This window comes from Fringilla coelebs (genome assembly GCF_963513975.1).
Source record: "Fringilla coelebs genome assembly, chromosome: 1".
Taxonomy (NCBI): Eukaryota; Metazoa; Chordata; class Aves; order Passeriformes; family Fringillidae; genus Fringilla; species Fringilla coelebs.
This window is the reverse complement of record NC_140028.1, coordinates 48,148,079-48,162,159: the sequence shown is the minus strand read 5'-3', so window position 1 is coordinate 48,162,159 and position 14,081 is coordinate 48,148,079. Positions and strand designations below refer to the sequence as shown.

The window sequence follows — 14,081 nt, the reverse complement described above, 5'->3', positions numbered from 1 at the left end:
TGTAAGGTGATGTGTCCTTGTCCTGTGGCACTGAGAGCTCTTCCCCTCTCAGCCTCAGGGGTGACATGTGTTGAGCAACGATGCTCTGGGTCCAGCCTTTGGCAGTCCTGCAGCAAGGCAGGACCTGCTGTGGTTAAAAGAAGAGTGGTTAAAAGAGTTCAGCTATTTAGCACAGAGAAAAAGCTCATACAGAAAAATACACAGACGGGAGCTTAATCAGTGAGTCCTTGTAAAGCTTCCTGTTGATAGTTCTGATCACTGGTTAAACCGGTTTCTTTGGATTTCTAGGTCATGGCTTATTAAAGGAGTTGGAAAATTAGGGTTTGTAGATATGCTAGCAAAGCGGTCTTGTAAAACAGCACAAAATAAATTTTCCCATTTAACGACAAAGACAAGTCAACCCTGCCATACAAACTAGCACAGGTAGGCACCAGCATATGGTTTTGCCCACTTTACTCAGCAGGTTTATTGGGGATATCCTCCATAAACACTGAAGCAGAGGATTAGCAAAAATGAGCCACTGAAATGGCAACCTGAGTCAGCTGAACAAACAGTTACTGGTGAGAATGGGACAAGAAGGACTCTAGAGTTATCATATGTAGCAGGTATAAAAAGCAGTAAAACAATGTTCCTCTCCCACCCCCATGCCATTGCTTTCTCAGTTTTTTTTGTTAGCAAATACATGAGTGAAGGCCAAACACCACCATGAAATGTCTTTTGCTGCTCTCTTAACTGCACACACATGCAGGCTAAGAGGTTGATGTTTGGTGGCACCCTAACAGTTCATAAGAACTCTCAGCCACCTTCTAATTGCCCTTGAACTTCTGACACTCCAAAATGAAGGTTGCCACCCTGGCAACATCCATGTTTTGTGTGTTCACCTTTGTGTGCAGGGCAGCAGAGCCCTGGCAGCAAAAATCATCAGTCAGGAATGAGAAAAGAGGCTGCAGTATTGCACATGTGGATGGTATATATGATGTACATCACATTGCCTGATGGCAGCCTTTTGGTGGAACACAATCAAACCTAGACAGATGCTGGGAAAAGCAGATGTTATTCTTTAAGTCTATCAAATTACTGATTCTGTTGAGAGCTTTGTGCTCATTAAGGTTTTTTGCAGTATACACTTCATAAAGAAATTGGAGGATTAGTTTTTATAGCCTTTTGCACATTGTCAGAATTCTCTTGCAAAATAATGGTTGCTCTGAACTACAATAATTAGTACAACTTTTTAGTGAAATGTGAGAATTAAAGCCTGAAAACCTTTTTGTGAAGTGGTTTTAAACATGTCTAGGTGGCACAATTGGAGTCAAGGCATATAAACACTCTCACAGAGCTTCTGAGATATCTCCTTCAGAGGTGTGCAGGATCATAGATGCCTTTTGTTGAAGAGTTGAAATCCAGGAAAATACTTTTCTTCCATAAGCAGTAATTTGATTTTCTTGAGCAGCAATGGACTTCCACCATGACTTCTTCTCCAAAGCATACTTTGTGGCAAGTTTCTGGACTTTCTGCCCCAGCAAACCATTGCAGGCCGTGAGAAATTTTTTTGCTTTCATGCATGTCATCAGACCTATACATAAAATGCCATTTTATCCCTCCATGATGAGTATCTGGCCACTGCTTTCCCTGCTTCCTTTCCAGTCCAGCTCCTAAAGCTGTTTTGCATCACTCTCCCTTGGCAGCTTGGCAGATGAGGTTTTGTGGCATCCTAGCAGTGGAGACTGTGGGCTCCTCTCGTGCTCTGCCTGGGAGATCTTTGTGTAAAGAGGATCTGCTCATTTATGGAAAGAGAGGCAATACTTGGATCCCAAGGGAAAGAAATCTGAAAAAAGTAGAGGCTGGGCTGGTGCTTTTTATTTCCTTTCTTGTCTGATTCCTTCTGATACACATAGTTCTATGGTAACTTCCTTCTGTTGTCTTTGCTTGTGGACATGGAAGCACCAGTTTGTTTTTCTTTTAAGTATTAAGAGTTGAGTGGTATTTTTAGGGAGGTGTAGGGCGTTGGTGGAAGAGCTGTATTTCCAGAAGCAGCCAGAGGGAGGGGGATAATATGCTTAGTGGGTACTGCGGTTTTCCGAATTCAAAGATGCTTTCTGATGTCAGCCTCCAAACCTGTGCCAAGTTTCATACATCAGCAAACAAGGCTTCCAGTGAACAAGCAAGCTGTTGTGAGTAGCAACCATTCAGCAGTTAGCAGTGGCAAGCACAAAATTAATCATATGCCAGGGTTTTTTTGCTTGTGAATTGCTGTTCTCAAATGGGAAAAGTCATTCCTCCCTGCTCTGTAACTCAGCGCCGCACAGTGAGACCATCTTGAAGGATCTGAGATTTCCCTTAGGTAAGGAGTGTTACAGCATACAGACAACAATGAAATTGTTCTTCATCTGCTGCAGGAGAACTTCCTAAAGCTGTATGTGCGTTTATTATTAGAAACCCTTCTTCATCAAAGGGTAAATCCCTCTTTTGCTTTCAAACGGGATTTTAAGGAAGAAGATAGGATTGCTATAACGGAGTAATCCAGGAGAAGGAAAATCGATCATTCTGCATTTTTCCAAGGATTACAGCAGCAGCTCTCTTGGGGAGCTAAACCTTTTCCAAGAACGATGACTAAGCTGGTCCCTTAAGGAAACAGTGTTCTAATAACAGGGTAACTGGTATTAGATTCATAGGTGTCTGGTTTTCAGACAGCAAAGAGCAAAGGAGCTTGCTAGGGTTTGTTGTCCAGCTTTGACCAGTGCAGGGCAAATGATGAAAAATTCAGGTTAAATCCTCACATACAGATCTGTGGGACACAACATCAGAATAGTCAATGTTGGAGAGCAGAGCAAGGAAGTGCAATAGCCCTGACAGCCAATGTAGTGGTAGGTCCTAGCATTTTCACCCCAAGTGGAGATTTTTAGAAAGGTAAACTATCAGAACATTCTAACACTAATCAGGTCAGAAAACATCATCAAATTGCTGTCACTGTGTCTTAGAGGAATTTGACATGGTGCAGCCTGTTAGCCAGCTTTAGAGGGAGGAAGGGTCAGTTGTACGGTGGTACAATTCTCAGTGTCCTGAAGGCAATAAGGGAAAAGGGGCTATTTGTAAGCAGTTACTTACTGGCATTTTATATTTTACTTTTTGACCAAGCTTCTCTTGGCTTCTTGCGAGTCTGCATCTCCCAGAATGTTAATAATGTAGCTGCTAGCATCCCACTCTGTTTTATGGGAAGTGGGTCTTGACTTCCAGGTGGTTTTGATGTTGCTTAATATGTCAGAGCCCGATGGCTGAAGGCAGCAGTGTGGCTGTGTAACAGGTTGCTCCAAGCTATTTGCTTTAAAGGAAATGAACTCTATCTGAGCTGAAAGCAGGACAGTATCACACAGTGACTGCAGATGTTGCAGAGATTTGGAGACTGCTTAGAAATACAAGGCATTTGCTCTAAGACTGTCCTGGATTTTGAGATAAGCTCTCTGCAGGCAGATGATGTATGATTTCATGTAGCCAAATCTTGGCTAACTGCCTATGAGGAGCAAAGGCAAACCATGCTTAGAGGAGGAGGAATTCAACCCTGACATTGACTGAGACAGATGGGAGCTGTGGGGTTGGTTATGCCTGAGCATCAATGCATCATAACCAAGAGGGCTAATGTGATTATTGAGCACAGAGGCTGTTAGTGCCGTGGCTAGACACTGATCTTAAAGGTAAGACTGGAAGATGTGGAACTGCTGAGGTCAGGGATAATGCCTGGAGACCAAGAAAAGTGATGAGGCAAAACTGGAGAAGACTCAAAAGAGGAGGCTTGGAAATAGTGAAAGGATCTGAAAACATAACAGCAAAATGAGCCTGATTGATGGATAGATCCTATTTCAGGAGCAAGAAGCTGACAATTAAGGGAGTCCTTTGCTTTAGCAGAGAAAGGTCACAACCAGCAGCCAGAGTGTGTATCAGTGGTATTTGTTGGTGTGTATCACCTGGGTTGCTGCTGGGTTTGTCTGTTGGGTTTCAGCCATTGTAGTGAGTTGACAGAATGGTCCCGTGCCTCTGTGGGTAGACTTGTTTCACCAGGAAAGCAATCTGTCCTGGATTCCAAGTCACATATTCAAGACAGTCTTCCTAGAAAGCCTGTAGAGGGAATGGGGCTCTACTACTCATTCACTGCTCATTTGATGTGGCACAGACTTTGGCACTTCTGTAAAGACTTGGTGAGATGGAAAAGAGGACGGAGAAATCGTCCATTATGAGTTTTATGATTGCAAATTCCTCAATGGTAACATCTATTGCTTTGCTTATTGTGGTGGGATTTTTAAATTTTAGTCTTTGATTTCTTTTATTTTCTTTTATATTTTAGAATAGTCCTTATCAGCAGCAGAAGATCCTTCTGTAGCATATTTTCAGTGCTGCCATATCGAGACTGTACCCAAGTCGGGTATGTATATTCATACGTGTACTGCATAGTCTTTCTGGGCCTGCATGTAGACCTGATAACAGAACACAGCATGATGGAGCCTAATGCTTTTACATGTCTGCTCTGAAAAGAGATAAATGCTCTCAGGTGTATTTGCTTTGTGGACTATTACCAGGTTAAAACTACAGTTCTCATTCCCCACTTTGTTTATATGTGTTGTGGTATCTTTGATGATTAAACTGGAGAAAACTACTCCCATGAAATCAGTGTTCTTGAAAAAAATGCACTTTTTAATTTTTTTTTATGGTTTCACTCATTCTTGACAAAAAAAAACCCGCTCTAGACAGCATGACTTTAATTGTATAAGCCATCTTAGCTGTCACTTTCTCCTATGGAAACACAGTGCTACTGTATCTAGATTTCCAGAACTATAAAGAAATACTTGGAATGAAACAGAATACTTTTTTATTTATGACTTTTAGTCACTGGTCAGATCATTCAGTCAGTGAAAGCATTATTTTGGTGATAATTTTATACAGGTTCATAGCCGTCTGTGCAGCTGCCTCGCATCCCCTGACGTGCTGAGGCGCTGTAACTCTGGTAGAAAAGTTCCTTTGGAATAAAGTAGTTCTCCAGGGACTGAGAAGGCTTTTAGCTCTTCCACTGAAACCACAGAAGTGGAAGAAACTGGATTTGGCTGAGGACATGGCCTGGCAGGCTCTGATGGCCAGCTGGGTGCAGTGCTGGTGGGCAGCAGCTCTGTGAGCCTGGGACAGGGGGCAAAAGCATGGCCACCATTCTCACTTGCCAGAGACCTGAGAAGCCCTTTTGGTTGATTTAGTGACTGCAGAGCACAAAATGTGTGGGAATAGTCTGTTGATACACTGAGGGGTGTTTGAAAGATCCACAAATCATCTACAGTCAAATCTTTCCACTGTATAAAAGACAAATTTGGCTCATACTTTCCAGCCATCTATTTAGTTCTGGAGAGTGATTTGTCACAATCTCCTTGTGCACCAGTAATTCGAAACAAAGGGAGATTATTTTTAATGCACAAAGGAAAGGAAGCACCTTTGTCAGAAGGTTGACTCTGTCTGCTCATTCTTACAGTAAATTTTTTCCCTTAATTAAACAGTGATGACACATCAGGCAAATTCTTGACAGACTGGCAGATTTATTCTTTGTTCTTGAGTACACTGTCATTCTTTTATGGTCATCATCCTGTGGAAATTGCCTCTTTATTGAAAATTGGACACATTTTGAAATTTTGATGACTGGTTATACCTTCTAAATTACAGCAGTAACGAGCCCAGCTGCAAAACTAAATATTATTTCAGCATGTCCTGTCTTGTCCTGTGCTTGCACAGCAAGAAGGGCATGGGATGAGGAGGTAGCAAGTGCCAGTACACAACAATCCAACCCTGTTCCCTTGGCTAAAAAGCTAAGATTCTAAAAAATGCCCTCTGTCTTTCTTCCAGAGCATCAGAGGAAGAGAAAAACAATTCAGTGGCACCTCCTTCCAGGAACAGCTGGTGCAAAGAACAGATGAGGCAGTATAGCATAAACTGTAGCCACTCTGTTCAGGCTGCACAGTGCTTGCTTACTTGCACATTTTGGATGTGAAGTGGGAGGGGTACAGATACTGGATACTCATGTGAAGTACTGTAGTGACAGCATCCTTTAGCTTTGCTTTCTCTGAATCCCTGGATTGCTGATGTCTGTCCCCAGGTGAGATGTCCCAGCTGGTTTGTGTTCTGCAAATACCACTGAGTAGTTAATGAAAAGAAAGGTCCTTGCAGGGAGCTATGGACACATCTCAAATTTGAGCTGAAGAGAGCCCCAAGAGGAGTGTGAGAGTAGGATGGATGAGCAGGCAGGAGGAACTGTTCTATGTGAGAGGAGCACATAGTGGAGCTGCTGTTGCTTCTCCACCTTTGCTCCAGCTCACAGGCACTGTGGCCAGTGAGGAAATCTCCAGGCACAGCTGTTTTGTGGAGGTTGCCAGCCCACGCTGTACTCAAGGCAGTGCAAAGAGCTGCACTCTACCGATGCTGGTAGATGCAGTCTGCAGGAACAGATCCATTATAAAAACATGGTAAAAGGCACTTTCTGAAGTCCCAGCTTCAGAAGCTCTAGGTACCTGCCCTGTGTGGAAGGGGCAGCATCACCCTCACCAGTGAGGTGTGAGAAGTGTACTCCAGACTGTGGTCCTCGATTGCCTGCCCTCCATGCAGAGGTCAAACTACAACAACAAGAACCCTCCCCAAAAACCTCTAAACCATGTTTTTAAGTGGTTGTACCAATACAAGTGGAGGTCTGGGGAGAGAGACATAGTTGTACATGAGGGGATGAAGTTTGAGGTGCCCCTGGAATGTTTCCTAAATGCTTACTTTTCTTCCTCTATCTAGACCAGCAGAGCAAGTGTGAGAGCAGATATAGACAGGTGAAGGCAATGTAAGGAAAGTTTCACTGCAAGTCAGGAGCTGAAGGAGGTGCTGGACATCTTGCCTGCTGGCATTCCTTTCCCTTCAGTATCTCTTGATGTTACAGCCCAAAGCCATCAGACCCTAAGCAGGGTTTAGTGGTACCTAAGAGGAGTGATGTAGTGATTTGAAAACACTTGTAACAGTGTTATTGCCTCCGTTCTTAATTGGACAGACACAGAGAAAGCTTTCCTGAATGTTTGGCTTTATGATGTGCAGAGTCATTGTGTGATGCACAGGTTAGAGGCAAGTGCTAGTACTGCAGGTTTGGATTGTGCAGTTGCCTCTCATTTCTCAATGCATTGGAAAACTTAATGGACAAAGGGTTCCTCTTTCTTCTTTAAATATAATCCAAAAGATGTAAGATCTACTTTGTGAACTGTGTTGAAACTGCCTCAGTATCCATTTCATATCTTCCTTGCCACAGATAAGCATTAATCCCCATCTAGTTCTGTAGATGGGCAGATAATTGGAGGTGTTGATCTCCCATTTTTAGCAGAGGTGCACCTTGTGCATCCCCTGAGCTGCTGTGGCACACACCTCCTCTGTCAGAGGTTGGTTGTCACTGTGGAAGCTCACAGCAAATGGACTTGAGCCTCGATACTGTTCCACTTGCAGGACAGGGGAAGATGCCTCAGGTCAGCAGCAGGTAGCTGTCCTACCACACACACCCTCAGCACAGGCATGTACACCCACATGCTGACCTGCTCTGGGCCCTCAGAGGGGATTTGTGTCACGGCAAACACAAGAGTGAAGCTATTTGCAGATGGATTAAATAAGACTTGAAGGAATTATTTGTTTGGAGATGGGTTCCAGATGGTTTGAGGTGAATTGGATTTCAGCCCTTTGAGACAGGAGACAGGGATCAGACACAGCAGATATTATCCTTTTAGCCATTAGGGAGGTCATGCTCTGGGCACTCGAGTCCCTAAAGAGGAGCTGTTACAGCCAGACTCTGGGAACATTCCTGAAGGTGCCTGCCCACCCCACTCCCCAGCTTGGTGTGTGCAAGGGCACTCTGTGCACCCACCAGCCAGGATGGAGAACAACCAGGGTCAATTCTGCCTACCCTGGAAAAAGCAGATATCCCAGGCAGGGGAGAAGGGAGCCTATTCTCCATTGCTTGCCTGTTCTTGGAGCTTCTCTAGGCACCACTTCTCCATCAGCTTCCAAGGAGATGGTACCACTCTGGCAGTGCTCACAGATGTTGTCAAAGTTGCTCCAGGTGGCCAGCAGGACATGTTGCCCTGTGAAAATGGTCTGCTTGCAGCCAAGTGAGAACAATCCAGTCCTCGTTAGTATTGCCTAAGCAATTTCAGAAAAGGACAATGTTTGAGTGACAAAGGTCACTGTTAGAAGTGTTAAAAAGGAGGAAGAAGGTACCGTGTTGTTTTTCACCCCAAAAATAAAAGGTATTGCAGTTAGTTTGGTTCACAGTTCTGACGCAGTGTGGTTTGGTTTTTATCTTTGGCACACACCATTATGCTTCATGATTTAAAAATGTGTTTTGGAAAAGGCACTTTTTAGGCTTGTTTTTATCAATTGCAAAAGCATCCACAGATTGAAATTGTACCTATTCTGATGATATCTTTTGTGATGTTGTAAGAATTCTTTTAAGAGCTTCCAAGTTCCTGTGAAGTCCTGTCCAGAAGATGAATCTGGAGGACTTGGGGGAGGAGGAGAGCTGGCAGTATGACACAAATGCAGCACTGCAGCCTGGTTAGTCTTACATGAGCACTCAGACCTGGGCTTGCAGTGACTGACTGACAGCAGGGCTGATGACCTACAGGACAGAGAACTCAGAGCATCAGATAGTGCACATCCTTATAAAGATGGCCAGTTCACCTCATCTTTTCTTCTTTGTGGCATTGAATTCATTAAGTGGTTAGAAATTTACCTGCAGCAGGCATAGCTGCTGAATATTGCTGTCTTGACAAAAATACAGGTACTCCTCTGACGAAACTTGCCTCCAGCTAAAGGAAATAATGCAGTATGAGTAATCAAATGGATTGAAGCCCAGGAAACAGACCATTCTTCTGAAGTAAAGCAGCAAGTCACTAGATAAAAAGAATTTGTGTCCTCAGAAATGCTACTAACCAGCTTCATCCAGTTTCTAAAGATAATTCACTGCTGAATTTAACTTCAGATTTAACTAAATGCTGGCCAGGATAATATGTTCAATGATGCCAGGAGCAAGAGGTTTTCAATATCATCACCCCAAATAATGTCTAACCAAAATGATCAATTAGTCCTGGCACTCCCAACAGCCTTCTTTACCTAAACTCTGCAATCTTTATTCATATTTAGTGTTTAAACTGGGTAAGAAAGCCATATGCAAAATGAGGCAAAAAGAAGGACTTGTGTGGTTGTCTTGCTGCCATCAGTAATTTGGCAGGTTAGTGGGTGTGGAAAGCAGGGCAATATTTACAGGAGGAATGAGAGCATCAGAATTGCCATATGGATAGTTGCAGTAAGCAGACAGCAAAGCGGGATACTCTGTTACATCCTTCAGAGTTCCTTGCTGTTCTTCCCCAACAGATTTTGTATGCAAAGGCAGTTTTGATTAAGTCATCAATCTTGAGTGCTTTCCTGAGCATGTATCATTCTGTAGGCCTGGGGAAGAACAACTATCTGTTTTTAGCCTGTGACAGGGAAGCTGAAATATCCCTGCATTTCTTTACCATTGCCCATTCTCCCTGCTTTTCACAAATTGAACAAAAAATGAAACCAAGCGAATATTAGCTTTACAGAAAGACACATACATCTGAAGTTTTTTTCCTCACAATAGGACATTTCAAAAATCATCATGTCGTGTACGAATTTTATAGAGCCACTATTGCTCATTCTTGTGAGTTGTCCCGTTCCCTTAGATTGAAATTGACAAATGAATCTCCAAAAGCTAGTAAGTTTAAATTTTGAACTTCTACACTGCGTTGGGCAAAACATCAGGGAAAGAGCTGGCATGCTGACAGCTAAATATCTTTGGAGAGAGAAAAAGGAGGCTGACCCATTAGAGCCGTCTTTCCAGGAGTTTTTTTCCTCCTTCTCCCTGTAAATTGCAGCTGGAGTTGTTCTGGCAACACTAATGGCATTAGGATCTGAAAGCTCTTGATCAATTATAGCAGGCAGTTTCAGGCAGTGGGAGATCTGCTGCTAGTCTGACTGGCAGTGCTTCTTTTCCAGAGCTCTCATTGTCCTTGTCTCTATGAACAGAGATGATAAGTAAAAATTATTTACACTGTCAGATGAGAATGGCATCTTTTCTTGATGTCTCATGAACCTCTTTTGCTTTTAGAATAAATCTTAGCAGTGTGGGGGGAATAGCTAAGCATAAAATACAGGCACAGAGGGCTGACATCTCTAAACAACAATTATCAGATTCCTTTTTGCAGTAAGCAGAAGGCTTTTTCATGTATCTGGAAGTCTGTTTAATATTTCATGGACTCCTAAATTATTCACAGGTTAGAGTTCTCAACTGTTACTGTCATTTAAAGAGCAAGTGCCCAGCAGGAGTGTTGCATGGGACTTTGTAGATCATGTCAAAGCATAACATTTGGTTCATTAAAGAAGTGTTGCACTTCAGAAGGCAAGAGCATCCAATTTATGCTCTGCTAATCCTGGCCTGGCTAGTAGAAGACATGAGATTGCTTGTTTTGATCCTTATCTATCTGCTCAGTAAAACTTTTCACCATCTGACAACAAATCTGGGATCCCATGTCACCTGGTATCGTTCCTAGAAAATCTGTGAACTCTGTTGGATGGAGAAACTTTGATTTTTTTTTTTCTTGCTAAGGAAACTACCAAGTCTGACTACTCGAGAGACTGCTGGTCACATTCCAATGCCAGAGATTTTCACTGCTGGCATTGAAGTTGCTTCTTGGTGGGTGGCTCCAGTGCCCCAGTGGGTCCCACTTGACTCCTCCCATATCCCATTCAGACCAGGTTTCCTCACAACTTTGACCCCCAGGTTTCCCATGGCAAAGTCCCAGATGTCTTGTTCCATAGAGCCATTTATTCACAGTGCAGTAACACAGGAACAGCCAGAGCTGGTGCCTCTGAGGCAGATCCCCAGCCAAGGAACCCCTGGGCATTTATACCCTCACAGTCTCCAGAAGTCTCCTCTTCCTCCTGAGTCCTTGGCTCCTGCCCCCCTCTCTGTGTCCATCCACCTTGCTGGCTCACTGGTTTTCACCTCCTTTGTTACCCAAAAGGCTGCAATTCCCAGCTCTCCTGTGTTTCCCAGAGTCCATTCACCTGGCTGGTGTCACCCACCATCATGCCCTGTGTTATCCCAAAGGTGGGCAGTTCGTGGCCTCTCTTCTCAGGCTCCTGCCTGGAGCTCTGCATTTCAATCTGCATCTCAGTCTGCAGCTTGTGAGCCCAGCTGCTCGTACCTCATGTATTCCTCAACATTCTGCACTCATGGATAACTGAGACAATACATTTAGTTTTGAGGGTAGTTTCTAATGCTGCTCAGTCTACCAGAAATGGTATCCATGAATGGAAGATCTAGAGCTTGACATTGATATAAATCAGAGTAACTCCCCAAACTTTGTCAGAAACTGAGATCTCATTTTTTGCCTCCTAAGGAAATGTTATCCTTGATCTTCTCATTTTCTCAAGCTTTCCCTGCTCAAATAAAGTGAAGGTAGTAAAATTAGTTCCCATGGTTTATTTCTGGATTTGGGTGTCTGCTTGAATTCCTTGAAGTTTTCTAAAAAGCACTTTTGGAAATAAAGCAGGAAAATCAAAACTGAGGAAGAGGAGGAAGGAAGTTTTCCTTACTGAGACAGTCTTTGGCAAGGACTGTTTTTCCTTTTCTGCATTTTCTAAGCACCATTTACTACTGGATAGTGGTTTGTGCAGTTCCTCAGTCCCATCGGTAATTTAAATAACTTAAACACAGTGAAAGTTTGATTTGTTTTTTCCATGAAGTACCTGTCCTCCATATGCTCCTGCTTCGTGGGACCCCTTGACCCTGATGCCGTGTTAGGACATGCCCTACAAAACCTGGTGGCAGTGGGTGGCCACACCAGTGCAGTGGCTGTACCCAAACAACCGTCCTGACCCTTCTCTAGGCACGACTCACCCATTTGGAGGGGTCTAAGGGAAAGCATCCCCCAGATCTTTCCTAGTTGTTCTTGGGATGTTGGGGCTGTGTGGAGGAAGCAGCTGTGCTGGGGCTCCCCACAGCAGTGGGCAGGCAGCCTTTGGGCTTTCTCTTCCAGCAAGAGCTTTGCCAAGACCTTCTTGAACTCTTTGTCTTTAATAGGAGTGAGGAAAAAAAATAAAGGCTTGTCATGCAAAAAATTTTATTAGCTTGCTGTTGATCATACTGATAGGGAACTCAAAAAGGATACAGTACAGTTGTTTAGGAATTCCTTATGAGGTGTTAACCAAGATCTTTTACAAGAGAGAGGAGGATGTGTATAAGCCAGGATGAGCCTTTCCCTTTATATGCTCATAAGAAACTGCGCGTTGTTTAGTACTGATTTTCCTCAAGAGAGGGAGTTTAATTCTCTGTTTTATGGAGAGATTTCTCTCCAAACAGTAACACTTTACTACTCCATTTTACAACACAAGCAGTCATGTACTTTCTAGAAATAAAGAGCATATGTGGAGAAGGGGAACACCCCAAGTAGCTTTTGCAAAACAGGGAGAATTATGGCAGTGTGGTTCACAGGGTCCTTAAGGAGAATCCTCTTTAGAAACATCAGAAGGATGGGGAATGGAGGCAATAGTGTCCATCAATCTTCAGCTAATGTCCAGGAATCATTCCTGTGTGTGCTCACACTTGCCAGCTGACCCTGCTTCAAAAGCACTGAGTTGCTTTTTATTTTTAAAGCTGCTGTGCTGACTCTTCAAAGGGTGATGGACTTCCATTTGATGAATGGCAGAGTTATCTATCCATGTCTGTTAATTACATGGAAAATTTTATCCATGGCAAAACTCTGTTTTCAGAGTTGTAACAGCACTTTCTTGCTCTGTATCTGTAGGGTCTTGAATGGGAAGAAACTACACTGTTCTGATTCCAGGTAGTTCAGATATTTGTTTTCATTTTGGGGTTCAGGAGCTTCCTCGGGTTTTGTGTTTGTTTCATAGATAACTGCTGAAATAATTACAATTTGGCATTTATCTCTGTGAGAAATAGTTCCCTAGGCGCTTTCTGTGCAGGAGCAGAGAGGCTAATACCATGCTTGTGACAGAGAGCTATTTTTACATCATTATTAGTCCAACCCCTCAGTAACATGATATCAGGAAACAAGAATGATAATATGACACTGTGCTAAGTGAACTCCAATCAAGAAACTAAGGGGACTTTGTTGGGATTAGAAACTTGATACAGCCTTTTCCTTTATCACTGAACTATGTTTTCCAGAAGATAGATGTGTTGGATTTTTCCAGCAGTGAGGTACATGACTTACTGGGGCTCAGGATGGCCATGTTTCAGAGAAATAATGTGTGATATGTTGGAAACAGGGTGTGTTGTATGTCACAGCAGGAGATAGCCCAGCCTGTGACTGAGTGAAGAGCCTGCAGGGCTTCTCCTGGCCTCCACGTCAGCATCTCTCCCACACAGAGTTTTGAGCACACACTTGGATCCCAGCAGCAACCAGCCAAGAAAATATTGCAAGATAAATATTATGGAGTTTCATACAACTGTCATTTGTGAAGCACAGATTTGCTCCTAGTCCTTTCTACCTCTGCTCACATTTTGGTCATGGTGCTAAAGCATGGGATACAGCCTGGTTGTCTCAGGCATCTCATGTATCTCCAAATGGAAGATGCCAGGTGGGTCAGTCCTTCTAAAGTAGATCCCGGAGTTTCCGTGCCAGGGTCATGGAAAACTGGCTTCGTCCTGTCAGCCTCCAGCAGAAGGATCACTGGGCTTTGGCCAGTCTCCTGTGTTTTCAAAGGAGCAGGAATCCTTCCTGGAATCTTCCACAGGAAATTACCTCTGAAATGACCTACCTCCCTCGTAGGGGAAGGTGGGTATGTGCTCTGGGAACATCTGCCTGCTGGATACATGGCAGTCAAGTGTTCAGACTTGTTGTATCTCACCTGAAGTGTGTATGACTTCCAGTTCCTCCCCAATGTCAGGTCCTGTCAGAGGTACGCAGTGATGGGGAGCCTTGCTCTGTGCCATAGGCTCTGTGCCATAGGTTGAGCTGCAACCGTGAACAAAGGGGGGGTTTTCTCTGTCA

General features: G+C 43.6%; 1 protein-coding gene across 3 annotated transcripts in view; it reads left to right on the top strand.

Annotated features, from left to right (window-relative positions):
• CABLES1 (Cdk5 and Abl enzyme substrate 1) overlaps positions 1 to 14,081 on the top strand; it is a 70,444-nt gene that overhangs the window by 38,455 nt on the left and 17,908 nt on the right. For 2 of the 3 annotated variants that reach the window (XM_084218698.1, XM_084218696.1), the window contains exon 4: positions 4,337 to 4,414. The exons of the other annotated variant lie outside the window; for it this stretch is intronic. In XM_084218698.1, the coding sequence (XP_084074824.1) occupies positions 4,337 to 4,414 (78 nt within the window). The remainder of the gene's footprint in view (positions 1 to 4,336; positions 4,415 to 14,081) is intronic. 3 annotated transcript variants of the gene reach the window in all.